We start from the raw sequence: 25,925 nt of genomic DNA, 5'->3' as shown, positions 1-25,925 counted from the left end.
GTAAGCAGCCATAAGAAATCCTAAAATAGGCAGATTAAGGGTTTGGGATCATGTGGGTTTATTTCTATGCAATTAAAGACATGATCACATTTAAAAATTGCTAACTTGTAGTTTATAGAAAAAAAGCCACTAACAACTGGGAGTCCCATATTTAAAAACAGCTAATAATTCTTAATTAAGGATATGATCAGCAGAGACAATGAGTTAGATAGGAAGAAAACACAGCATTTAATTCAATGCAGATTTTCAGTGGACATGGCATGGCCAAGGCAGTTGTGTATTAATTAGTGCTCTGAAGAGGGTGAGGAGACAGGAAGGGGAAAGGAAAATTGGCAGGTGTAGAAATGAGATTAGACAACAACAGAGGATTTTTCTCTCCAGAACAGAATCCCCATCAGCCTCGCTAACATGTTTTGTATAACTGAAGTTCCATGCCACAAGAATGGGCAGGGGACTAAGGCACAGCCCGGGGAGAGAGGGAGAGGGAGGACAGCTCTCCAGGGCTCGCCTGTGCAGCATTTCCAGGCAGCTGTGACCAAACACCAGCCTCCATTTCCCACTCTCCATTTCCCACCCTTGTTTTAAAGGCTGCTGGCTGTTTGTGGATGGTGCGATGCCTCCGTGCTCGACCCTCGCCGTTATGTGATACAGCAGCCGCAGCTGCACCGCGAGACCCAGCGCTGACTGTCCTCCAGCCAGGTCTCTGCTCCTGGTGGAAACCCGGGCTGGAGGCAAGGATGCTGTACCCACAGCCCACAGCCACTCCTCTTGCCTGTCAGCTCCGCCAATGCTTCAGCCTGAAGCATGCACATAGCGCTGAGCATGCCATGACCTTGCTGTTTGCCATGCGCTGCAGCACACCCGCGTCCCCTCCTGCACGGGGACTGGGCCGTGTTGCCCAGGGATTCAAGACCCTGGGCGACCTATGGCTGTGCCCTATGTCACGATACTGTGGCAGGAGGCCAGCTGGGTAATGGGCTGGCTAATTGCTCAAGGCTGGTTCATGAAGCCTGCAGGGACGTGAGATACGTGGGCAAGGTATCTGCTGCAGGATGCGTGGCCCCATCCCGGGATGGACCCCGGCTCTCCGTACAGCCTTGCCCAGGAGCGCTCCTCCGTCTCGGACGTGTCCCCTCGCGACGAGGGGTCACTGACACACCTGCAGACGGGGAGGAAGGCAGCAGGAGTGAACCCGCTCAGGTGGAGCGATCCCACGGGATGGGCTGGTGCTTTAGGGGCTGTCCCCTACATCATCCCAGAGTGTAATTTGGGAAATCACTTTGGGTCTTGTTAAAGCGGCGCCCGTTGGAGGGCGGAGGAGAGGCGCGGGCCGGTCTGCGCTCCGCTTTTGTCGAGGCGGGCGGGCAGAGCCGCTGCAGGGGTGGGGCGTCGCCCCCCGCCCGGTCCCCGGGGAGCGAGAGAGCGGGTGTTGGGCTGCGGGGGGATGCGTGGGTTGCAAGGGGGCTCCGGGGGAGGGCTGTTCCGGCTCGCCGTGCTGCTCCGCAGCTGGGAAAAGTCCTTCTTCCCCCGCCCCTTCCCCGCCGGCCTGTCCTGCTCGAAAACGCGAAGGAGGCAGAGGAGAGGAGGGGGACAGCCCGGAGCAGCCCTGTCCGGAGCCCCCCGGCGCCGCTCGGTGCCGCCCAGTCGGCGGCGCGGCAGACATCGCTAACTTCGCGCACGCACATGACGGGCCCGCGGCACCGGGACGCGGCGAGCGCCGGTGCGGGGGCGGGCGCGGGGGCGGGCGGAGGGCGGGGGCAGGGAGGGGGCGCGGCCGCGCGCCCCGCCGCCCCCCGCCGCCCCCCGCCGCGGCCGCCACTTCCCGCGGGCGTCGCTCGGCGGCGGGCGCTGCCTCCGCAGGAAGCGGCCCCGCGCCCGCCCCTCCCGCGCCCGGCGACGGGCACATGCACTGTGCGGCGCGGCGGCGGGATGGCTCCGGCTCCGCTCCCGGTCCCGGCCCCGGCGGCGGGCGCTGAGCCGCGGCCCCCCGCGCTGCTGCCGCTGCTGCTGCCGCTGCTGCCGCTGCTACTGCCCGGCCGAGCCGCCGGCCTGGAGGTGCAGCGCAAGTTCCTCTCGCCCACCCTCACCAACAACTTTGCGCTGGACGGCCCCGGCTCCCGCGTTTACCTGGCGGCCGTCAACCGGCTGTTCCAGCTGTCGGGGGGCGAGCTGGCACTGGAGGCGGAGGCGGCGGTGGGGCCGGTGCTGGACAGCCCGCTGTGCCACGCACCGCAGCTGCCGCAGGCCTCCTGCGAGCACCCCAGGGTGCTCACCAACAACTACAACAAGATCCTGCAGCCCGACCCGGAGCAGGGCGTCCTTGTCGTCTGCGGCTCCATCTACCAGGGCCTCTGCCAGCTGCGCAGCATGGCAAACATCTCGGCAGTGGCCGTGCGCTTCCCGCCGGGCGGCAGCGACTCGGTCGCTGTCTTCCCAAGCATGCTGAACGTCGCGGCCAACCACCCCAACGCCTCCACCGTGGGGCTGGTGCTGCGCCGCGGCGGCGGCGGCGGGGCGCGGCTGCTGGTGGCCGCCACCTACACTGGCTTCGGCAGCCCCTTCTTCCCCCGCAACAACAGCCTGGAGGACCACCGCTTCGAGAACACGCCCGAGATCGCTATCCGTGCCCTCAACGCCCGCGGCGACCTGGCCAAGCTCTTCACCTTCGACATCAACCCCTCCGACGACAACATCCTCAAGATCAAGGCGGGCGACAAGGCGCGGCACAAGCTCAGCTTCGTCCGCGCCTTCTTGCAGCACGGGGCCACGCCGCCCGCCCGCCGCCCGTACGCCTACCTGGCGCTCAACAGCGAGGCCAACGCGGGCGACAAGGAGAGCCCGGCGCACAGCCTGCTGGCCCGCATCTGCCTGGGCGAGCCGGCCGAGGCCACCCTCAACGGCAGCGGCGAGACCAAGAAGCTGACCGAGTCCTACATCCAGCTGGGGCTGCGCTGCGGCGGCGCCGCCGACGCCTTCACCCGCCTCGTCTCCGTCTTCCCGGCGCGGGCAGCTTGGCGCAGCCCCGCCGCTCCTCGCGGCCCGGCCCCGGCCCCGCCGCCCCTCGAGGAGCTGCTCTTCGGCGTCTTCGAGCGGGCCGGGGCCGGCGGCGGCCGGGGGCGGCCGCAGTCCGCGCTCTGCGTCTTCCGCTTCGCCGAGATCGAGGAGACGATCCGGGCCGCCCGCAACTCCTGCCTCGTCAGCCCGGCCGCCGGCATGGTTACCGTGCTGGACAGCGTGGTGCAGGGCACCGGCCCGGCCTGCGAGAAGAGAAATATACAGGTACGGCGGGCTCCTGCGGGGCGAGGGGCGCGGGACGCGGCGGCGGCGGAGGGCAGCGGCCCCATCGTGTCCCGTCCCGTGGCCGCTGCTGTCGTCACCTCTCCCGAGCTGGAGCGCATCTCCTGCTTGCCCCGGGCGGGCGGCTGAGCCTCACACCCCGCTGCCCTCCCTGCTGTCCCCGGAGACCCTCCCGCCTGCTCGGGACCGAATCGTTCCCCTAACCTGGGTGCTCCGCATGTCCGTGGGCATCGCCAGCCCCGCGTCCCGTCCCGCGGCGCGCAGCCCTGCCAGGGGCGGCACACAGCCACCCTTGGCTCCCCGCGTTCGTGGCAGAAGTTTGCCATTGTCACAATTTGTTACCGAGTGGCCGTAAATGTTAGCGCGAGACAGAGTCGCCTGTTTCCCTTTTCACTAAGAATGTACGATGCTTGGGAAAAAAGAGAGGGAAAAGGCTGCTTTAACGCTGCATTTTTCCCTTCCTCTGGGACGAGTGCACAGCTCGGCTCCATCAAAGATTGTGAAAACATCTGTTTGATTTCAGAGGCGAGATATAGCATTTGGGCTTGGGCTTCCCTGTGCAATGCCAGTGGCAAAGAGAGAAAGGTTTCCCATGGTAACCGGAGTGTTTAGTGTGGCATCTCCACTCTGTGGTAAAATATGTAGTCTTAATGCACTTGGTTCATAGACCTACTCTAGCAAAGTTGAACGGTTTTTCCCTGGTGGCAAAGTACAAGCTGCCTGACAGCCAACAAATCTAGTAGCTGGCGCTAATTCCACAAAGACTGGGTGTGTTAAGCACTGGGAGCTCAGTCCTGACATCTTGGCATGGTCACGGCTCTCAGAGGACTCGCTGGCAGTCAGGAATCCTATTTACAGGGTGTGAAGGCACCCGTAGTGGTTGTTGGCTGTGCTGCTGCTCAGCGTCCCGGCGGAGCAGCCCCCGAGCCCGGGCGGGACTGAGCTGTCTGTGCCAGGGCGGGTCAGGCAGCAGCATCGGGGCTGGGGCTGCTCGAGGCGCTTGGGAAGTGAACGAACGGCCTGGTCATAACTGAAACACAGTGGCAGAAGCACCCATCACCCTTGAGCTTCCCCTGGACTCCAGGACTGCTGTGGAGGTCCAGTGTTTTCTAGCTTCTGTTCAGTAAAGAAAATAATCATGACTATCATCAGGCTGCTGATGTTGAAAGTACCAAGTGCTGTATCCAGTAAGGTATTTAGACAGCTAATTAATGAGTGACTCAAGGGAGACTACGCACAGATGAGATTTCACTCCATCTTTGGTCTTGGCTTGTCACACCGTTCCACTGTAATGTGTGTTCCTGGTAGCACCTTCCTCTCCGAGTACTACCTGGGTAGGCAGGGAGGGCGACCAGGAGCCTGTTGTCACTGGTGCCATAAAAGCTGAGAAGGATGCTGTGTTCTTGAAGGGATAAGCAACAGGATATGAGGACCAGGGGAATGAGCTAAAATAACTGAGCACTGCCAAGCCCTTGGGAGTCAGTGGGAACCTCTGTTTGCAACCGTGGCAAGAGCAGGCTGCAAGAAAACTTGTTCATGTGGAGACAGCAGTAAGACCAGTGGTGATATAAGATGGATGGGGAGATTGGGTTCTTGTACCAACTGACATTGCTGCTGTGTCGCTGGCCTTGAACCAGTCATTGAACCCGAGGTACCTCAGTTTCCCACTTACTCCTGTATTTATTGTTATTCAGAAACCCAACTCATGTAGCGTCAGATTGCATTTGTAAAGCTGCTTTGAGATCCTTTGATGTCAAGTACAGCAGGATATAAATGAAGCATAACATTAATATTCGTTCATGCCTAATATTTCTACACTTCCCATTTATTTGAAGCATATTCCTCTAAAACCGCTGATCAAGACTGCTGGGAAGCCATCCTGCTAGTCAGGAGAGCCTTTATTTTTTTTTTTTTCATTGCCTTTTCCTTAATTGTTAGAATTGCCAACAAGTTAACAACCAGCAGTTTTTATTTTCAAGTCCCAGAGTGGCAGTGTCAAGAGAAGAGTTGTAATAGGGTGTTTCTTTGTGCTGTAAAAACCTAACATCAGTTTCCACCAATACGTTTTGTGTCCCAGACATGGAAAGGCAGCAGGAAAATGTATTAAAGCAGCAACTGGTCTGGCAGAGCAGATCAGTATCTGTTAGTGGGTTTCCAGTTTTCCCATTGCATCCCTGTGCATCACTGATAGGGGCTCTGGTATTAGTAAATGTGACTCGTTAGCGCTTCCTGAGGACCAAATGCTTGGGTTTTAATCTCCTTTTGGAAGGAAAAAACCCTGATATTGGCCTGATTCATTCCAAGCGTGTGTTCAGCTGAAGTAGTCAGTTGTTACAAGTCTGGACCATGGGCTGTTAGGTGTAATGCAGTGTGAAAGGAAAATCATTGACCCCGTGTGTGCTCTCCAGTCTAATTGAATGCTCCTCTCCAGCAGCGCTTGCTTTGGCTCAGCCAGGGAGCTGCAGCGCTCGCCCACCGTGCGGGGTTTGGGAGTGGGCACTCGGCGTGCCCGCCGTCCCTGCCGGTGCCACGGCAATCTGCTCTTGCTGCCTGCGGCGGGCAGGCCTGTGCCGGGAGGCTCGGGGAGGCCGGCACACAACGAGGGCCTTTGTCCCTGTGCAGGTGGACGTGGTGGCAGCCTCTTGTTTGGCTCCCGTTTGGGCCATGTGGGATTGGCCACACGGAGGGCTGGCAGGGTGGATGGGGCAGGTGGGTCTGCCAGCTGCCCTGCTGGCCTGCGTGCCCCAGGCTGGGGACGGGGAGCCGCCAGCTTGGCCTGGGAACAGCCCCTGTCTTCCGTGCAAATGCTTACTTGCAATTAAGCACATGCTTAACAGCTTTGTGTCAGACGAGGAGAAAATGTGCAGAGGAGGATGGTCTAGGTCAGGAGTGGGGGCTGTTGGTTCTTCTCAATGAGGGTTGCTGAAAAGTCACGTACTGAGGAGATGAATTCACAGTGGCAGCTCAGGGGAAGGAGGATGTGTGAGGGAAGGATTTAGGTTGGTTGGCTTCTTGCACCGACAGTGAGTGGGTGAGCTCCAGGATTGCTTCCCCTCAACAGAAATAGTTTTTATAATGAATTTTGTGTCAAATGCAGCTAAATTGGAATACTTGCATGGAATCACTGTGGTGTTTTGCCCACTCAAAGCCCGTGTGGAATTTGGACTCGAGCCCCCAGAAGGGAAGAGGAGTAGGAGCTCTGGAGCAAACTGCCTGTAACAGCGTTTACAGCAGTGTGCTGACAGAGCTTATCAAATTCTTGGGACACTGCGTGGGTTTATAGCTCCTGTTTGAGCTGTTCTACCCCGGGAGGATCATGGCCCAGTGGGTTTGAAGGCTATGCTGGCTGCACAACACGGCTGGAGTGTGACACAGCTGTGGGGTGCTCAAGACATCCCACACAGACATTTCATAAGCAAGCAAAGCAGGCAAGACCCCATCCCCAGCTTGTGGCTGGCTCCAGAGCAGTGGGACATCCCGGGAGCGTCCCCCCAGTGCCACTGCAAACAAAGGTCTGCCTGGCTCTTCCTCTGGTCACACTGCATGCCAGCCACGTCCCAGGGCAGCAAAGCCCCCACAGTGTCCTCTTGCCCCTGCTCCATCTCTCAGTGGGTATCTTGGCTGGGGATACGCTCAGGCACCTTTGTGTGCACATTTTGCTGTGATGAACAAGCTCATTTGAGGAAAAGCTGCACTGGAAACCCCATCCCATGCTCACAGCTGCACCAAACTCAGAGTCTTCTGTGGGTTCTGCATGAGCCCCACGGTCTCCTAAAATCTCCTGGAGAGGTACAGAAAGCAGATATATTCATTAGGCCTAGATTTGCTGGCCAGGGAACTACATCTCTCTTGGGAAATATTTTGGGGCCTGCAACTCAAAAAAAGGCTGAAAATCCAGTTTATTTCCTCTGCTGAAAACCATAGGCATAGTGGCATGGGATAATGAAATGTTTCAGCATTAATTCTCAAGTTTCTGGCTCTTGTGGCTTTGTGTCAGATCCTGCATGGTCACTGAACACTGTGTTTGGGGGTGTAATGATGATATACTCACCAGTGAGCTGTGCTATAATGGGTTGTTAAACAAAATGAACTCCTTGGGTAGACTATATAAACAATCTCTGTATATATGTGTGCCTGGGCATGGAAATGTGGTTTAAAACCAGTCAGAAAATGTTCCCAAAGAAAAAAATCTCATATACACGTGGGAATATGACAAAGCATCTACTTACTGTCCAAATCTACTGTGGCATCTCCATGGGATTGAGTTTTATAGGAGCTGAGTTACTTTGAAGTGCTGGTTTATACTAATTTAGAAATTCCAAACATGAAACTAAATGTGCTCTAACCCTCCATCTACTCAAATAAATCCAGAGGATTAGTCACAGAAAGGAAACTGGGAATTTACACTTAATTTCTTCATTAAAAATGAGGCAGGAGTTCTTGTAGAAGCCTAATTTCTGTGTTTTGCAGTGCAGGCAGTTTAGAGTTGCTGGCAGCTCCCCAAGGTGTCACTGCCCAGGTTTGTAGAGCTGTACCATGGCTGTCACCATCACCTGTTGTGCTCTGGGACATGGCATTGCACATGGGGAGTGGGTGTCCCTCACTGCCCTGCCAGGGCTGAGGGCTCAGCTGGGACCCCTGGAGGGGCCGTGGGACCCGGGGTGCCCTGACAGAGGGGTGAGCCCCAGTGTGGGCTCTGCCTGGCCTTGGAGCCAGAGCGGAGCCCTGTCTGCCTGCTCTGCCCCTCGCCTGGTGCCGGTGAGCTGTGGTCAGCTGTTGCTGGCTTTCCTTGGGCATTCACGGGAAAGAGCAGCTGCTGCTGCAGTGAGCTCTCAGGAGCTGTGTGAGCACCATCCTTCCTGCGAGGGCAGGCTCAGCCCCGTGGGCTGCCACTGCCCGGGGCTCTCCCGTGCCAGGGCTGGCACGGCCCCCGTGCTCCGTGCCAAGCAGGCCGGTGCCCCGAGCTGAAGGTGGGTGGTGGGAATGCTTTCCTGGGGGCCCCAGGGCTCATCCCTGCTTTGCATCTCAAGCTCAAACAGGTCCCAAATTGCAAAGGGAAATTCGGTCAAAGTGGCAAAAGTTTCTGTGCCTGGAAATGGGAAGTTGTGCTGCTTTAGGGAACAGAAACTGGCTCCTGATGGTGGCACGGTGCCTGCCTGCTCTGGGGGCCCAGGGCTGCTGGCTGGGCAGGCCAAGTGTTTGCCATCCCTCGGCGGACAGGGGCTCACAGGCATGCTGCTGGTGTCTGGAGAGCTCTGCCAACAGCTGGCTGTGCAGACCCGGTAATTCCTGGTACCTGGATGCTCAGACTAGATTTGATCCATTGAGCTCATCAAATCCCCTGTAACTAAATAACAGTTTAGGAAAAGGGTGGTTTGGCTAAAGCCGAGGGTTTTCCAGGGCAGGTGATGGACTCCCTCACGTGAGTGCAGACCCACGCCCCAGGAGCCACAGTGGATGCAGGCTCAGCTGCAGGGCCTCAGTGGCTGGAAATGGAGAGATTTGCCATCTCTTTTCTGATGTTTCCAAGTTTCATTTACAGTGAATGGGACTGGGGGCACCTGGAGAAGTGAATAAGGCACCATGAGATGTGTATGCATGCGCAGGGATGCTGTAGAAACACCTCACTACACCTTGTAAATCCCAGCAGGGTGTGACTGCCCCTCTGTACCAGGCATGGCCGGGTGGGGTTGGCATTCTTGGCTGGAGTGTGGGTGGCTGTTGCTTGGTGGCGTTGTGCCCAGTGCCCTGGCCCCGGGCAGTGTTTCAACAACCCCATGCACTCGAGTCCCTTTGGCTCGGTGAGCCCTGGGCACAGTGCAGCTGCTGTGTTGGGCAGCACTGTTGTCCTGGGTTTGTGGTGGGGAGGTGGGAGCCCAGGCCCCCTGATGGATGTCTCTGGTCAGAGGAGTGGCAGCGTCAGGATTTGAGTTGAGGTCCCAAGTGTTTCTGTGTGACTGTCCCCAGCACACATCCCTGGGACCACAGGATGACAGGGGATCAACAGGAGGGATCTGCTTCACTGTTTCTTTTTTTTGTTTGATTGGATGTTTTTGCTTGTGGATTTTGGTGGGGGGTTTTTTTGTTGTTTTGTTTTTGGTTTTGATTCCTGTGGGGTTGGTAAAGAAATGAGCAGTTGTTTTCAAGTTGGGCTGCAGCACCCTGCAGCAGGTGGAGGAGGTGGCAGACTGTCTACAGCATCTCTCACTTGGAGAGGCCAGTAGAGTTTATTGATGTTTTTGAGCAGAGGGAGCAGTACTTATTGCTAACATCTGGAGAGCAGCTCTGCCGTTCTGACAGAGCGAGGCTGCAGGGGCGTGGGACGACTCGTGCCTGGGAAGGCCCAGATCAAACTGGGCCCAGGTGAGCTCTTGTCAGATGTGGCGTGCTGGTGAGCAGGGTGGGCAGCAAAGCCCACGATGATCTTGCCTTCTTTGTTCAGGTGCTGTCTGCCAGAGGGGACAGGCTGTGAGTGTGAGGGCTGGCCACAGGCCGGAGGAGCCTGGCTCACACGTTCATCCTTTGCACTTTCTTTGCACCGATAATTCTCTTTGCTTGAATTTCTTCTGCCCCCAGAATGAGGACAGGGGTTGGAGTGGAGGAAGGCTGCCCTGGTGACCCAGGGAAGTGGTGTGTCTCCTGTAGACTACATCTGTGTAGCTTGGTTGCTTCTGCATTTGGAGTGCTCAGTTAATGAGTAAAAATGGTTTTATTAAGCTTTCTGTGACAAGCTTCTCCTGTGGGCTGGGTGCTCGAGCAAGTGGTAGCAGTTTGTGTTTTGGACTCTGGTGCTGAGGCTGTGGAGCAGGTGATGCATGGGGGTACCCAGAGGGGGACAGCACTGCAGCACAGCGTTGCTTCTCAGAGGCAGGTTTTACTAAGGATGTGAAAAACAAGGGTAGAGTTGTGCTCATTATCTCGGGGCTTGATGGATTCAGCAGAACTAATGAGGAAAATACAGGAAAACATTTACTATAAACTGTTGCTAAATGAAGTAGATTTGAACTGACACATGCAAAAGACCAGTTGTGCTAGGTAAGAAGCTGCTACTTTAATGGATGCTTTTTTCAGCCCTGACTTGCACAGATATGCCTTCCGAGCACTTTGAGCATGTGAAGTGCTAAGTGTTAGTCTAGCAATAATAAAATAGTAACGACCAAAGATCGAGGAGCCAAACTTATGGTTCATCAGGGACTCTTCCCTGTGGAAGAGAGTTTGAGTGGTCTGAGGTTGGTTACTGAGGCCAAAGCTTAACATAAATGAGAAACACAGGTTGAGTGGTGCAGGGGTAACGGGGAGAGCACAGCTCAGAAAGTACAGCCTAAATAAACCAGGCGTCTTGCTCTGAGCAGTTTGGATGGGGAAGGTGTCTCGTGGGCTTCTGAGCAGAAGTGGGTGTCCTTGAGATGAGGCATGCTGATCTGCTCAGCCCCTTGTCCCCAGGGAGTGGGAAGAGGAGCTGAGTTTCCAAGAGGGGTGAATTTAAAGGACATACGAGCTCTTGCTGCTCAAACACGTGCTGTTCTGACTGTGACAACCCCTCTGGACCCTGTTTGTTAATCCCCCAGCTTGCCCATTCCTGGTGGATTTGATTCTGTAATCTGAAGTATTGTATTTAATGCAGGATGAAGGCTAACATAATAAGCTTGACCAGTCTTCCTGGCAGCATGAAGGATGTGCAATTTTAGTTTAGAAAGTGCTTCTTTTTCATGTTTCTCCACTTTGAGCAGCTCCCCATGCTGTTGTGCTTGCTGTTTCAGTGCCCTGCTGGGGAAGCACTGGTGGGTGCCAGCCCTGGGCTTGTGTGGGGCAAGGAAGGGGGACCATGCTGGGCTGTGCAGGTCTGCCGGTCACCTGTGCACATCGCCTGCAGCTTTCTTTTCCAGCTGGGGTCAGCATGACAGGGGTGGGGCTGATGGAATGATGATGGACATGAGCTGGGCCAGCTGTGGCTGGAGGAGGGAGCCGAGGAGATTTAGAGGGGAATCACACTGTCAGCTGCAGGCATCCAACTTTGGTGCCACTGCTGGAGCTGAGGCTGGAGCCTCTGAGGACTCACAGAGCAGATGGTTGGATGGCAGGAGGGACGTGTGGTAGTTCAGGCTGCTGCCAGGCTTTGGCCTCTGTAGCAGAGTGGCAGTGCCTGCAGCCCAGCAGGGCCTGGTGCTGTCCCCGTCGCTGTGTCCTCCTGCTGAGGTGGCTCTGCAGGCGGCAGCTGGGCGGCTGTACGCGCTGTCTGCCGGGGCTGCCACTGCCAGAGCAGCAGATGGAGCTTGGGTTCTGCCCTCTGAGACGATGTGGGACGCTGAGAGCCTCTTCCAGCGCTCACAGTCTCACACCTCTGGTGGTTTGAGGTCTGTGGCTGCGGCGGAGGTGAGCGTGGCTGCTGCTGCTGCTGAGCCGCAGGGCTTTGGCCCGACCCAGCTGTGCCTTCCCCAGCCATCAGTCCTGTGCTTGCTGTCCCCTGCCTTCTAGCAGTCCTCTGTGCCCTGTCCCCTTCCTTGCCTCAGCCACAGTCCCATGGGAGGCTACCAAGAGTGAAATTTGGGAGCTGGCAGGAAAGAAAAGCGTGGAGTCAAGAGGAGAGAGAGGGAAGGATGAGTTTTCTAAGAGTGATAGCTCCCTGCAGGCACAAGGTCTGGGTGTCTGCTGGGAGCAGAGGGATGTTGGGATGGACCATTACTGGTGTCCCGTTAGTGACTCACAAAGTACCCTAGCCCAGGGCTGGCATTGTGCAAACGGGCAAAACACAGCAAAACTCCCACTTCCTTGCTTGAGGAACTTGTCTTAGCAAACAGTGAAACCAGAGTGCAAGTCTCACTTTAAACCTTTTTTTTTTTGTTTTTTAAGAATGTCTGCTGTGCTGAGTGGATACTGTACTCTTGGTAATTCTTGAGAAAAAAATTCTCTCGATTCATTTTGCCAGAGATTCTCAGGCTTAGTGCCTTGACTGGCCACAAGTGCACATTGATTTGCCTCCTGTTGCCTAAAAAAATATGATGGGAAGTCTGAGGAGCTCTGTGCTAATGCCTGCCCTTGAGCAGCTGGAGACTGCTTACATCTCAAGTGCCTCAACAGTGGAGTCCTCTTCTGAGGATGACATTTTCCTCCAGGCATCCCAAAAAGCCTGGTTTTGACAGGTCTGGTTGCGACACTGCAGCAGATAAACGAGTGATTGTGCGCACAAACTGCTGGGGAGCTCGGGGGGAATGCTGGGGCTGTGTGCTTGCTCTGGGCTCTGCCCGACACAGAGCAGGGCTTGTACTCTCCCTTAGCATAGTGCAGCCAGGCTGGCTTGGCATCACTGGCCGTGTCCATTCTCCTGTGCAATATTTCCCCACTGGTTTTTAGCCTGTCCCTGCTGTTCAGTGCAAGTCTGTGTCCTGCTATTCTCTTCAGACAGTATCCTAATTATTCTGAATATTCGCTCTGCAGTCAGAAATTTCCCTGAGTCATACCTAAATGTTAATAAAAGCCTAATGGTTTATGTTAAGGAAGGCAAGAGATAAAACTAGAGCCCTTTTATCACAGCCTTTAATGGCCTGAAAATGTCAGTTGTGTGGGAGCAGCTGCCAAATTTTGAGCCTATGAAGATGATGGCTAAGTCCCACAAATCAACAAGTTTGGAGCAGATTATGCGATGCTGGCTGTGTCATTTTCCCAGGACTGCAGGCGTGCTGGAAGCCAACACTTTAATCCTCTCTGATACGGAGTCAGAGAGGGGCCGGGCTCCCTCCTTGCTCCGGAGCTCGGCACAGCCAGCATGGCCTCGTGCGGGCCAGGGGCTCTGGGCTTCCCTTGCGCCGCGGCTTCTGAGTCACAAATCAGCTCCAGCTTTGCTTGGGAACTATTTTTAAGGTCACAAACACAGGATGCAGAAATCAGCGCATTTCATGGTTTTCCTGAGAGCTGCCTCACCACTCCTCTTCCTCCTTCTGTTTCCAACAGACTTCCTTCCCGAAGGGACATCCTGCATGCCCAGGGCTGGGGAGCTGTAATGGAAATTCTGGGAAATCGCTTTTTATGCTCCTTATAGGCCTGGGATAAAGAACTGAACTCACACTGTGAAGACAGCTGAACTCTTGAGCTCTGATGTGGCTGGAAACCTTTTATCTCTGTCCCATTTTGTTCCTGCAATCGCACTCAGGGGTTAATCTGAGTAAGCATCCTCTTAGCTGTGGCCCCTTGATTTGAATTCATTTGCATCCCTTGTGAAGTTTTGCAGCAGTAGCACAAGCTGCAGTGTGCAGGGGCAGCGTGTTCCCCTGTCCTGGCAGGGCAGAGTGCTCGGCTGGTGCTGGCTGGGGCAGTCCCAGCTTTGCCCAGGAGGCTCCTCAGCAGCAACAGAGGGGCAGTCTTGTGGGCAGGAGGCCTTGATCTGGAATCAGCCCACAGTTCTGTGAGTTACTGAGTACCCAGAGCGTGTCAAAGAAAAATAGAGGCAATGCAGTAAATGCCCACGGGGTGTTTTAAAATGCAGATTATAGAAAGAGATTGGTTTTGGAAGAAAACTTAGCATTCGTTTTTTTCCCACTTCAGGATAGGGCAGCTTGATTTAAGAAAGAGTGAGATTTAACCCCTTCCACTTGTGGATGGCCTTCTATTCCATTCATCCAGTGCAATTCCCCAGCTGTGGTGGCTGCCCGGTGCCTGCAGAAGGATGTGACTTGGCTGTATCCTGTTTACTGTAACGTGATGGAGTTAGCTGTCCTCTTGGTGCTGTGGGGTGCGAGTAGCAGCAGCACAGCATGTCATCCCTTCTTTGGACCCGGGAGAGGGAAATGCCTTATGTCTCCTACCCATCCGTTTGTTGGAAGATCTGATGTCATTTGAAGAAAGGTGTTTCAGAGGAAGGATGTGTGCAGCCAAAATAAAGCTCGGCCTGGGTTAGAATAGTTACATCCTGTTTACTGTGGAAAACACGTTGCACTGATATGAGCTCTGAAATACATGATTTATAAGCAGGCAGGCGCTGCAGATAAGGGACTTCCCGTGATTTTGGCCACCTGTGTGAAGGAAGGGCCAAGTCTTTCAGGCTGGCAGGCAGTGATGCTGGTTCCAGCTCCTGTGCAGCTGCCATAGAGAGGAGGTGCTGAGCATCCTTTGAGGTCCCAGGTGGCCGGAGATGCCTTTATGCCTCAGTTTTCCTGCAGGAAAAAGCCCTGAAGCTTCAGGTGGTGATATTCTTAAGGGGTAATGAAGAAGAGATAGAGATAACCATCCCTGAGACAAGTAAATAACCCCAAGTGAGTTTCTAAATAGCTGTTTGTGAAGGGAAGGAATCATTAAATCAAAACATGAATGGCTTGCCGGGTCCTCTGTATAGTATAAAAAAGTTGTGTGGCTTAATTACAGAGAAAACATACACATTTAAGAATTTGGGCTGTGATTTTACTTTTTACTAGAATGAGATGCAGTAAAACTGCAGAATGCATTTAGCATTGCATCCACAAACTTGATCCTTTAGTCTTGGTGCCCTAAGAACAGAGGTACAGCTTTGAATGTGCTGCCCCGTTTGGCGCTCTTCTGAGCAGAGGGAGTTTTTCACATCAGGCTTTTGTCACTCCGTGTCTGGCGCAGCCAGCGGTGGCCATGGGCTCTGGGGGGCACAGGGACCAAGGTCAGGGTGGTTTTTGGAGAGGACCCGGCCTGTCTCTGGTGGCACCGTGAGCCCTGGCTGTGTCTGCAGCAGCCGGACCCTGTGGTCAGGGCTGTGTGCTCTTGTGCAGAGGTTGCTGTGGGGTGACTGCTCTGCTGGGTAGCCCCAGTGTTTGCTGACCAGCTGCTGCAAACACCAAGGGCTGGCTGGCACCCCCAGCGCCTGGTGAGGTTTGCTGCTGTCCTCTGCATGCAGGGAGGAGCAGTGGGCAGTGCCATGGCCTGCAGTCCCCACGCTCACTGCTCCCTGCACCAGTCGTGGCCACGACAGGGAGGTCACTGGAGCTGTCTGTCTGGGGCTTCGTTTCTTTTGCTGGTGCAGGGGCACCATCCCTTGCTTATGCACACAAAGCCCCATCACTTGGCATTCCCTTTGGGTTTTAGCAAGTTTCTTCCCCATTTCTCCCCAGGAATGTGTTGCTGTGGTGTGGCACCAACCCAAGACACAGTGGTGGCTTGGGGGCAGATGGGCATGAGGCAAGAGTTGCACCCCAAAGTGGGATGACCCTGCAGAGAGACCTTGCCTAGTCTCACCCTCCTGTTGCAAAGCCTACATATTTGCTTAATCTTCTAAACTGTCTGGAGAGAGGAGAGAGCCGAAGCTTTAGCCTGGTTCTATTAATGAAGTAGTGATGATGACTAGGGAATTAGTATCCAGGCCCTGGTGTAGTCCAGGGAGGAAGGACTGTGCTGAGCAGGCTGGTGGTCACCTTCTGCCTGGTGGAAACTGCATTCCCATTCCCTGACAGATACAGCCTCAAATCCCTGTGTTTATTCTGCTTAAATTCAGAATTCTGTCAGCTTCTGTGGCAGTGCTATCTGCCTTATGACTGGATTCAGAAAGGCACAAATGTGCTTTGTCCTTGGGGTGTGGGCTGCGACCTTGCAGGCATTTCTTGCTGGAATTCTGCGCAGGCACACTTCCCGCAACCGGGGCTTGGATGGTGCGCAGGTGAGCTGTGGGTACCTGCTGCTGCTGGAATGCCAGCCCTGCCAAGGAGTGTGACAGTGGGGTCACAGCATCCCCTGGGCTAAACCTGGGGTCACGCTGTGGGTGACGTGGTAATGGCCCTTGAAACGTGCTCATTGTTTGAAGGGCTCCAGCTGCACCTGCTGCTGCTCGGAAAAGCTGCTGCAGGAGTGACTGCAGGTGAATTGTCAGCAGTGAGACTGTTGTGATGTTCAGGCATTGTTGAATCCATCCAAGTTGTCTGAACAGAAATTACATGAGAATCTCAGAGGATTTGGAGTGAGGGGTCATAAATCTTGGGTGCATCTTGGCAGGGTAGTAGGAATACGAGGCATCAGTTCCACTTGCAAATGATGCTGTCATGCAGCAAATGCACTAATTAATTTAGCACAGGAGAGTCAAGTCTGTTGTCTTGCTTTTGGCCAAACAAATCAAATGCCTGCTCATAGACACAGGTCAATGACAAGTCCTTAAGCAGTGCCTTTGCCTTGGCCCCTGGCAGCGAATGGATGTGGGAGCCCTGCTGTCAGCCTCGTGCCCCTGTGCCAGCACTGTGGGTCAGCTCAGCAGCCGGGGCCAGCTGCATTTTGCTGTTGTGTGGGCTCCAGGAGGGCAGAGCGGGCTCTGAGCAGTCCGTCCCAGCACTGCTGAGGGGGTGGCTGGGAGCACGCCCGTGTTTGTGCCGCCTGTTGATGTGTGTGTCTCTCTGCAGCTGCAGCCGGAGCAGCTGGACTGCGGAGCCGCGCACCTGCAGCACCCGCTGGCCATCCTGAACCCGGTCACTGCCACCCCCATCTTCACCTACAGCGGCCTGACCGCCGTGGCAGTGGCCAGTGTCAACAACTACACGGTCGTGTTCCTGGGCACGGCCAGCGGAGGACTCCTCAAGGCAAGTGGGGCCCAGCAGAGCAGCGTGGGGCAGCACAGCTGGGGACAGGGTGGGTGCCGAGGCTCCCCCTTCCACACCTCTGCTCTGCCCACAGGAGCACATCTGTTGTCTCCTGGTTTGTGCACCTGCTTCCTTCAGGCAATGAGGAACTCATTGGGTACTGCCATAGCCTGGACAGTGATACACGCTGCCTGATGACTGGTGGCTGTTAATCACTGCTCAGGGCTGCCGTGTGAGCAGGATGTTTTTGATAAACCCTAAGCTGCAAATGCTATTGTGCAGCATTGAATTATAAATTAATTTTATTAAACTATTTTATTAATTATATTAATATAATTTTAAAAGAATACGATTATATATGCAACATAATATAATTTTAATGACAATGTTTTTTTATTGTTTTAATTGTTGAAGTTATTAAAATTATTTGAAGCGCTTCTAATAAATTCTCCCTCTGAGGTGCTGGATTTTGAAGACTCCATGTAGACAGGGGAATTACAAAGACATTCTTCTTCACAGCTGAATCCAAAGCAGGTGTGAACCCATGGTGGAGTCTGCTCTAAATAACATGTAAGAGGTGATGCAGGGTGATGCAATGCCCCAGCTCTGCAGCCAGGACACAAGGCCAAGCTCTTAGTAACCTTAGTGCTTGAAGTTTGCCAGGGAAAGTTTTGACTGCAGGCAGCCACAGCAGTCTGGTAAACTGCCAGTATCAAAAGTCCATAGAGAAGAGGGGGGGAAAGGCCTGGAGCAGAGACAGCTGATACCTGCTTTATCTCTGCCTGGGGGGACTGGTGCATAATGCGGAATACTGGATCAGAATACTTGGGTAGAAGAAAACGTACCCAGATTTTCCCCTTGCATCTCAGTGCTCCTGGCAGAAATGTGGGAGCGATCAGGATCACAGAGAGGCTCCCTGCTTTGATTGTTGCCCCCAGGGGCAGGTAACTGTGCGGGCGGGAGGGGGCTGGCGCTGGGCCAGGCGCAGCAGGCCGGGGGGCACACGCCACACGCGGAGCAGCCCGTTCACACGGCATCAACAGCTCTGCTCCATTATCATCTCCGAGAGACCGGCCTTATCTGCCCGGCCTCCATTAGGGAGAGGCTCCTGGCTACCCTGCGCTGGGATAATTTGCTCAGATAGCTGTAATCTAATTCCACAACACAGCTGCATAACCAGAAGCCCTTCTACCTTTGGGGCTCCTTGCTCTTTGGCACGGGACACAAGGTACTTTGCGTGAGCAAATCATTCAGATTTGTGGCCTGAGAAAAGACAGCAGAGGGGCAGAAATAGTGCCTGCCCAGCTCCTGCCAGCAGCAATTAGGGCTACCAGGGGCATGAATGGCGAATTAATGCAATTCTGGCTGCAGACAGGCATTTGGTGAGGACCAATCTAGCCATCATGAGAGGGTCAGCAGTGCTTGGGCAGCACAGCCGTACCAGGTGCAGTGCCCTCAAGGTGGCAAGGAGGGCTCTCTCCTGATGTGTGCGGGTGTGGAAGTGCAGTGTGCAAGCAGGCGAGTCCTGGCATTACCCAGGACGTGCTCTGCTCCCACCAGCACCCCAGGCAGTCTGTGTCCTCCAGCCACCCCAGCAGCTCCCCTGCTGCACCAGGACCAGCAGTCACCACCTTCTGTGCTGCTGTGGGGGCTCTCCCCAGGGGCTGCAGCCCCCTGGAATCCAGGGACATTGCCTGTGTGAAGAGGATGCAGGGTGAACATGCCCAGGAGTCAGAGGGAGCCAGACTCAGGTGTCTGTAAACAGCCACGTGGAGCACTTCTCAGCAGCGAGGGAGAGAGGATGCAGCGGGGAGTGTCAGGGCTCAGTTCATGGACTTCTTGGGTGATACCAGGGAAATAATTTAGCTTCTGGCTAGCCAGCTTTTAAAATGGACAAAGCAATAGTACCCTTTTTCTGCATAGCTGTCTGTGCTTCTTAGCAGAGAGAAGCCTGAGCCTGTGCTGTCCTACTGGGGTGTGTCAGTGCTGCTCTGGTGTAAGAATTAATTAACCTATGTTAATTAATTAATCCACATTTAGAGAACAGAGGCACACTTGGTCATTACAAATATTGCCTTCCCTTGCTAGTAAGAAGGCCAGAATTTTCCACACTCCCTTTCTGTTTTAAGCTGAAAAGTGACTGTCACAAGAAATTGTGTAGCCCCATTGTTATTTCCTCTCAGCAATGCCACATTTAATTTACTGAATTTTCAAGTCAAATGCCAAGACATTCAGAGAACTGAAAGGCAGGCTGATGCTGTGCAGCCTCCTCCATCACTGCCAGTGCATCGGCTGGTGATTCATGAGGCAAGGTAGGACTTGGCACTCTGGTGGCAGCTGCCGTGGTCTTCTGGAGTCAGCAGGGATAGAAGCTTCTTCTGCCTGGGAGTGACAACACTTATTTTTCAAATATGCAGGGAGCAGGAGATGCCATGCTGTACAGCCCTGTTGCTGATTTTCACTGTTTTTCATTAAGTTTTGGGAACTCGATGTTCTCTGTACAGAATGTGAGTGTGTATGTGACGAGGCCTGAAGGCTGGTGCCACTTGCACGAGGGTAACACAAACGCTGCTGTGCCCCTTGGATGAAGCTGTGCAGGGCAGAGCCTCCAATCTGTCACCTTCCAGAGGAACCAGGACAGTGAGGGTCCTGCCCCACTGAGCAGGGCTGGGGCTTTCTGGGCCGTGCCGTGCCTGCCCAGTGACACAGAGCTGGCTTTCCAGGAGAGCTCTGTGTGTGCAGAGATTCACAGTGCTTGACAGCTTGGGGCACCACTGAATACCACTCTGGTCTTTATTTATAACCAAGGAGAAATAATCTTCTGCCCTTAGTTTTTGAAAATGTTCTCAGTGAGTGGCCTCTTCTCTCTACAGATAAACCTGGACAGCACGATGAAGGTTATTAGCAGGAGATCCATTTCGGTGGCTTATGGAGAGCCTGTCCACCCCATCATGCAATTTGACCCTTCTGATTCCACTTACCTCTACCTGATGACCTCTTACCAGGTGAGATCCTCAGTCCTCAACAAACCAGTTATTGGAGCACAGCATGCATTTGATTTAGCTCAGAGCTGGGAGCAGAAAGGAACAATAAGGTTTTCTTTAATAGTGAAAGCCAAGATGCTCAGAGCTTTGGTTGTCACTGGGCTTTCTGGGGAGGTGCCTATCCTCCCGTGCTGGCTAATAACACCATGCAGCCGAGCTTATCGGGTCTTTGTGGTGGTCAGGTAAAAAGAAGAGTGAAAGATACTGGAACAGATTGCACTTATGGGAGTGCAGAAATAAGCAAAGGTTGCTCCTGTACAGAAACCCCAAAATGACAGTACATGGTCTTTAGGGAGGCTTCCAGGAGATCCTACAGACAAAAGTCTGCCTGTCAGAAGTGGTCCCTGGGGAGGTTTCTGCTCAGTGCTTGGCAGGAGGGCTCTGCAGAGACCTGGAGAGCTGCAGCAGGTACAGGCAGGCGGTCCTGTCTCCATCAAGTTAACAGAGTAGGAAGATGAGAGCGGAGCGCTCCAGGCACTGAGGCTTTGTCCTGAATTACATTTTAATCTGTCAAAACAGATGCACCACCCCAAGTGTTACATGTTGCATTTGTATTTTCCAAGCTCTAATTCTCTGTAGATTGGTCATTATCGTTTCACAGACCCCTCTCAGGAAGCCTCTTCAGCTGATGGCTCTGACTGGCTCATCTCAGCCCCTGGCTGGGCTGTGCCCTCCACTCGGGCTGATCAAACAGCTGGTGTGGTGCTCGTGGTGCCTCCTCTGACTGCTCCTTTTCCAATAAATGCGATGAGTTAGTTTCTCTTTGGTGGAGAGAGCATCCTGGGAGGCTCCTCAGGAGCTGGACAGGGTTGGGGTGGGGTTGCTGAGCCCTGCAGGGCTGGAAGCAGTGAGGTGCTGTGAGTGAAGTGGGGCTGCAGCCTGGACTGTGCTTGCCTGGTGGGAGCTCAGGGCTCTTGGCACCTCACATTTTCAGTCCCCACTGTTCCAAACCACTCAGGTTTCCTTCCCAAATGTTTAGAGATCAAAGAAGGTGAGAGCAGAAACTAACACATGCTTTCCCTTCCAACTGCTCCTGCCAAGTGAGTCCCCAGAGGTACTTTGATTTTTTTCACAAATCAAGGTTTCTAGAGTGGTGCTGCTTTCTGATCTTTGTGTAAACAGCCAGAGAGTGCTGGGCTGTGTCTGGAGAGGAGCTTTCTGCAGGTCTGGGTGAGAGCTTTTCACAAGAGAGGGACAAGCTGTAAAACTGTGTCCATCTGACACCTCTGAAAGGTGCAGTGTCCCGTTCTGTAACCTGGTCTCGCATGGCTCCTGCCATGGCACCAGATGATAAGGAGCAGCTCAGCCCAGCCTAGCCCAGCTAAGCTGGCTGCAAACCCTGTGGATTCCTGAGCCCTAGGGCATCATTCCTGTCTTGGGCCTCGCAGCTCCGGGCTTGGACAGGCTCTGGGGGCCCCCAGTGGGCAGCAGGTGGCTTCTTGGGCTCATCCCCATGCCAGGTGGCCGTGGCACAGCTGCAGCTTCCAAGCCGTGCCAGGGCTTGCTCCTGGCATGCTGGGTGCCCGTGCTCCAGGGCAGGGGTGTCTCAGCTGAGGCGCTGGTGTCCTGTGTCCAGCTGCTCGTGGCCGTGCGGCTGCGTCCAGCCGGGCGGGGGTCCCGTGGGGCTGTGCTGCCTTTGGCAGCACTGTGCTGCTGTTGTGGGGCTGTGCTGCATTTGGAGCCCTGTGCTGCTGTTGTGGGGCTGTGCTGCGTTTGGAGCCCTGTGCTGCTGTTGTGGGGCTGTGCTGCATTTGGAGCACTGTGCTGTTGCTGTGGGGCTGTGCCGCCTTTGGCAGCACTGTGCTGTTGTTGTGGGGCTGTGCCGCGTTTGGAGCACTGTGCTGTTGTTGTGGGGCTGTGCTGCATTTGGAGCCCTGTGCTGTTGCTGTGGGGCTGTGCCGCCTTTGGCAGCACTGTGCTGTTGTTGTGGGGCTGTGCCGCGTTTGGAGCACTGTGCTGTTGTTGTGGGGCTGTGCTGTATTTGGGAGCACTGTGCTGTTGTTGTGGGGCTGTGCCGCCTTTGGCAGCACTGTGCTGTTGCTGTGGGGCTGTGCTGTATTTGGGAGCGCTGTGCTGTTGCTGTGGGGCTGTGCTGCATTTGGCAGCACTGTGCTGTTGCTGTGGGGCTGTGCTGTATTTGGGAGCGCTGTGCTGTTGCTGTGGGGCTGTGCCGCGTTTGGAGCACTGTGCTGTTGTTGTGGGGCTGTGCTGTCTTTGGGAGCGCTGTGCTGTTGTTGTGGGGCTGTGCTGCATTTGGCAGCACTGTGCTGTTGCTGTGGGGCTGTGCTGTATTTGGGAGCGCTGTGCTGTTGCTGTGGGGCTGTGCTGCATTTGGCAGCACTGTGCTGTTGCTGTGGGGCTGTGCTGTATTTGGGAGCGCTGTGCTGTTGCTGTGGGGCTGTGCTGCATTTGGCAGCACTGTGCTGTTGCTGTGGGGCTGTGCCGCGTTTGGAGCACTGTGCTGTTGCTGTGGGGCTGTGCCGCGTTTGGAGCACTGTGCTGTTGCTGTGGGGCTGTGCTGTATTTGGGAGCGCTGTGCTGTTGTTGTGGGGCTGTGCCGCCTTTGGCAGCACTGTGCTGTTGCTGTGGGGCTGTGCTGTATTTGGGAGCGCTGTGCTGTTGCTGTGGGGCTGTGCCGCGTTTGGAGCACTGTGCTGTTGCTGTGGGGCTGTGCCGCGTTTGGAGCACTGTGCTGTTGCTGTGGGGCTGTGCTGCGTTTGGAGCACTGTGCTGTTGTTGTGCAGATGACCCGGGTGAAGGTGGCTGCCTGCAGCCAGTACTCGACGTGCGTGGAGTGCCTGGCCGCTGCTGACGCCTACTGCGGGTGGTGCACCATGGAGACCAGGTAGGACCCGCCCCGCCGTGCCCAGGTGTGCTTGGCGTGCCCTTGCCCTCAGCCCTGCAGGAGTTTGTGGTGCCTTCTGCCTTTCCCCACAGTCACGGTACCAGCAGTCCTTACAAAATACGTGCTGTTAGAAAGTACTGTGTCTGGCCCAAAGGGTTGGGATGTTCTTCAGAGCCCAGGTTTCACCATAGCTGCATTGTCATGCCACAGGCACCTGCCGATGCAAAGACTCTCTTGTGGGTGTCAAACCGTGGGACTGGGAGAACCCACCCCCTGTGAAAGTCCATTTGCCCCTGCGGATCTCATCATCTATCAGTAGAAGATAATCACATGCAAAAGGGAATATTCAAAATTAGATTCCACATTTGCAAACTGAATATGTCAGACAACATGTCATCCTCTCCTCCTGAGTTTGGGTTCAGCCTGGCCTTTTCCTGCCTTCCTCAATCCTGCTGCTCCACTGGTGCTGTGGGAGTACACATTGTTATCATGGCAAGCAGACACTTAAACCATAGCAGCAAATGTTAAGGCTTAGGCTGCATGGATGAAGGAGAAACATACAGACGCAAGATTTTCTCTTCTCTCCCAAGGAATTCAACGTTTTTATCACCTGTTTTAAAACTTGTCAATCGCGAGCTGTTCCTCTGTTCGTTGCAGGTGTTCTCTGCAGCATGAGTGCACAGACTTCACAGGGGCCAACTTCTGGGTGAGCGTGAGTGAAGGAGTGCAGCAGTGCCCTTCCATGACCATCCTGGAGCCTGAGATCAGCATTGACAAAGAGAACCCGGTGCGTTTGCAGCCAGTTCCCAATCAATCCCCTGCAGGGCCCGTGGAGCCGCAGCCTGCTCTGCCCACCCCTGCTCGTGCCGTGGAGCAGCACGGCTCCTGCGTGTGGCCAGGGGATGCTGAGCTCTGCTGCATGCTGCTGCATCGGGGTGACCTGCTGCACCCCGAGCCTGAGCCAGCTGCGTGCCAAGCCTGCAGGGAAACAGCACCCAGAGCTGCTGCTCCAAACACACAGGGCAGGGTCGCGAAATTTGAAACACAGTCAGCTGCAGACAGCTGAGTCAACTCATTTCCTGGTTTTGTATTGCTGCTATTTAAAAGTATTTTAATTATATTTTAAAGGTTTTTTATAAAAATATTATTTGTTTCAAGACAGACCCTGTCTGTGGGCTTGTTTTGGAGTTGCCTACCTCTGAAAAGCTTCTAAAATGTTGACAATTTCTAAATATAATTTTCTGTGATAATAGATGACTTTTTTGTCTAATGTAGGCCCTGATAATACAAATAAATGGAACTATCCCGAACTTGAATGGAACAGATATTTCATGTGACTATGGAAACAACATCCGCACGGTAGCCAGAGTCGCTGGGGATTATGTAAACCAATTTATTTATTGCAGTTTGCTTTCACGTGAGAAATATCCAGCATTTCCTGATGACCAAGGTATGCAAAAACAAACAAGATGGGTTCCTTCTAACAACTTTTGTGGACACAATTTTTAATAGGCTTTATTTATTTTTTCAGTTGTATGTGCAGTTAAGACATACAGGGAAGAAAAGCCCGAAGCTGTGTCTGTTTTACAGGGCATATGACTCTGAAGTGTAGGAGTTCCACCATCTTTACATGAATTGATAGTATTTCAAATCTATTAATTTTTGTTTTAAACATCAGAATTTAAATGCCAGTTCACGTACTTATTTTTATCTGGTTTGAGCTTCTGCTTTAGATTTAGTATGTACTAAGCCAAAAATGTTCTAGCCCTGGTCAAATAATATAGGTTTTTTAATTGATATTTTCAATTGCTTTGTTCGATTTCCCTCCAAAACACACGCTGCCTTTCAGGAGAGTTCTGGAGGAAGAGCAAGTGGGTACCTAAAGGAGCTCAGGAACTCTTAGCCCCATTTTTCAGTCCAAAGCCAGCCAGAGGTGTCCGGTGTCCCCTGTTTGCCAAAGGGGGATGCCTGTCGAGCTCCACGGAGCAGCCTCCAGAGGGGATGAGGCTGAAGCCAGCTGAGCTGCTGGCTGAGCTGACCAGGTCTGAACTGGCCACTTAGGGATGCTGTCAGCCCCTCTCTGTGCCTTGGAGAAGTTTGATGCTTTATTCCAGACTTGAGTGCTTGTAAAGTTCTCATCCTTCAAGCCTGGAGTGAATGTGTTGTTGAAGATGGCTGACTTGAGTGAGGGGAGAATTAGCTAGTCCTTTTGAAAATTCCACTTTGTAGAGCTGCATTGCTTTCCTCCCAAACTATCCAAAGAATGGGAGATCTTTAACTGCTCTGTATTATTGGTTTCAGCAATGTCCAAATGAATTTCTGGAATCCAGTGCGCTGATTTATTGTCTGTATTCTGAAAGAGGCATTGTTTCTTCTCTCTGGTGCTTATATGGCAAAATTGCAATGAAAAAAAAAATAGGCAATTCTGGGGGGAGGGAAGGTAGTATGGTGTGTTGAGCAGCCAAAAAAGGGATTTCCCCTCTCTGCAGGTTTGTTGGCACAGGGAAAGTGAGCGGGATTTTAAAACATGATAACCAACATGTTTTAATTACCACATTTTAAAAATTATAGTTTAGCACCAACTGTATGTGAAGACAATAATTAAGTCTGCTAATTAACACTTGCATAACATGCTGGAATTTTGTGCTGCAAGTCACCATGTTCTTCTTTGTGAGAGTAAAGTAAAGTGCTGATTTAGGAGGGAAGAGCTGAATTCAGAGGAGAAAGGATGGCTGGTCCAAGTTCGGACATGCAGCTCGGAGGAAGCCCTAGAGAAAACAAATCATATTTAGCCTTTGTTTTCCCAAGAGTCTCTCTTGTCTGCTGAGTGTGAGTGCGAGCAAGGGGCTGTTGCAACCCAATATTCTTTGGCTTGATTTTCTCAGACCACGTGGTCGTTGAAACTTCTCTCCGGGTCAACAACAAAAACATAATCCGGGCCAATTTCACCATCTATGATTGCAAAAGGATTGGGAACATTTACCCCACGAGAGCGTAAGTGTCCCGAGAGTGCAGGCAGGGAGGACCGTGGGCAGGTGTTGGCAGGGCGGGGGTGGCACGGGGGTGGCACTGGTGGGGCAGTTTGGGGCTGGGAGGGTGCCAGCACAGAGCTGGACGGGGGTTCCGCTGCGTGGGGCTAATGGGGGAGCTCAGCTCCTGAGAGAAGGCAGCTGGGGGCCTGGGCAGGATTTGGCAGCATCGTGGGAGATGTGCTGCCAGAGG

At 53.9% G+C, this 25,925-nt stretch overlaps 1 protein-coding gene across 1 annotated transcript in view; it reads left to right on the top strand.

The window, feature by feature from the left end:
* The first annotated feature begins 1,683 nt into the window (after positions 1 to 1,683).
* The window catches only part of PLXND1 (plexin D1), a 67,477-nt gene continuing 43,235 nt past the window's right edge, over positions 1,684 to 25,925 (top strand). Inside the window, exons 1-7 of the mRNA XM_058812749.1 lie at positions 1,684 to 3,279; positions 16,638 to 16,814; positions 19,688 to 19,819; positions 22,603 to 22,703; positions 23,361 to 23,490; positions 23,979 to 24,153; positions 25,589 to 25,697. Of these exons, the coding sequence (XP_058668732.1) occupies positions 1,684 to 3,279; positions 16,638 to 16,814; positions 19,688 to 19,819; positions 22,603 to 22,703; positions 23,361 to 23,490; positions 23,979 to 24,153; positions 25,589 to 25,697 (2,420 nt within the window). The remainder of the gene's footprint in view (positions 3,280 to 16,637; positions 16,815 to 19,687; positions 19,820 to 22,602; positions 22,704 to 23,360; positions 23,491 to 23,978; positions 24,154 to 25,588; positions 25,698 to 25,925) is intronic.

This window comes from Ammospiza caudacuta, chromosome 12, assembly GCF_027887145.1.
Source record: "Ammospiza caudacuta isolate bAmmCau1 chromosome 12, bAmmCau1.pri, whole genome shotgun sequence".
Lineage (NCBI taxonomy): Eukaryota > Metazoa > Chordata > Aves > Passeriformes > Passerellidae > Ammospiza > Ammospiza caudacuta.
Note: the sequence above shows the minus strand (reverse complement) of the source record. Positions and strands in the feature narration are given on the sequence as shown.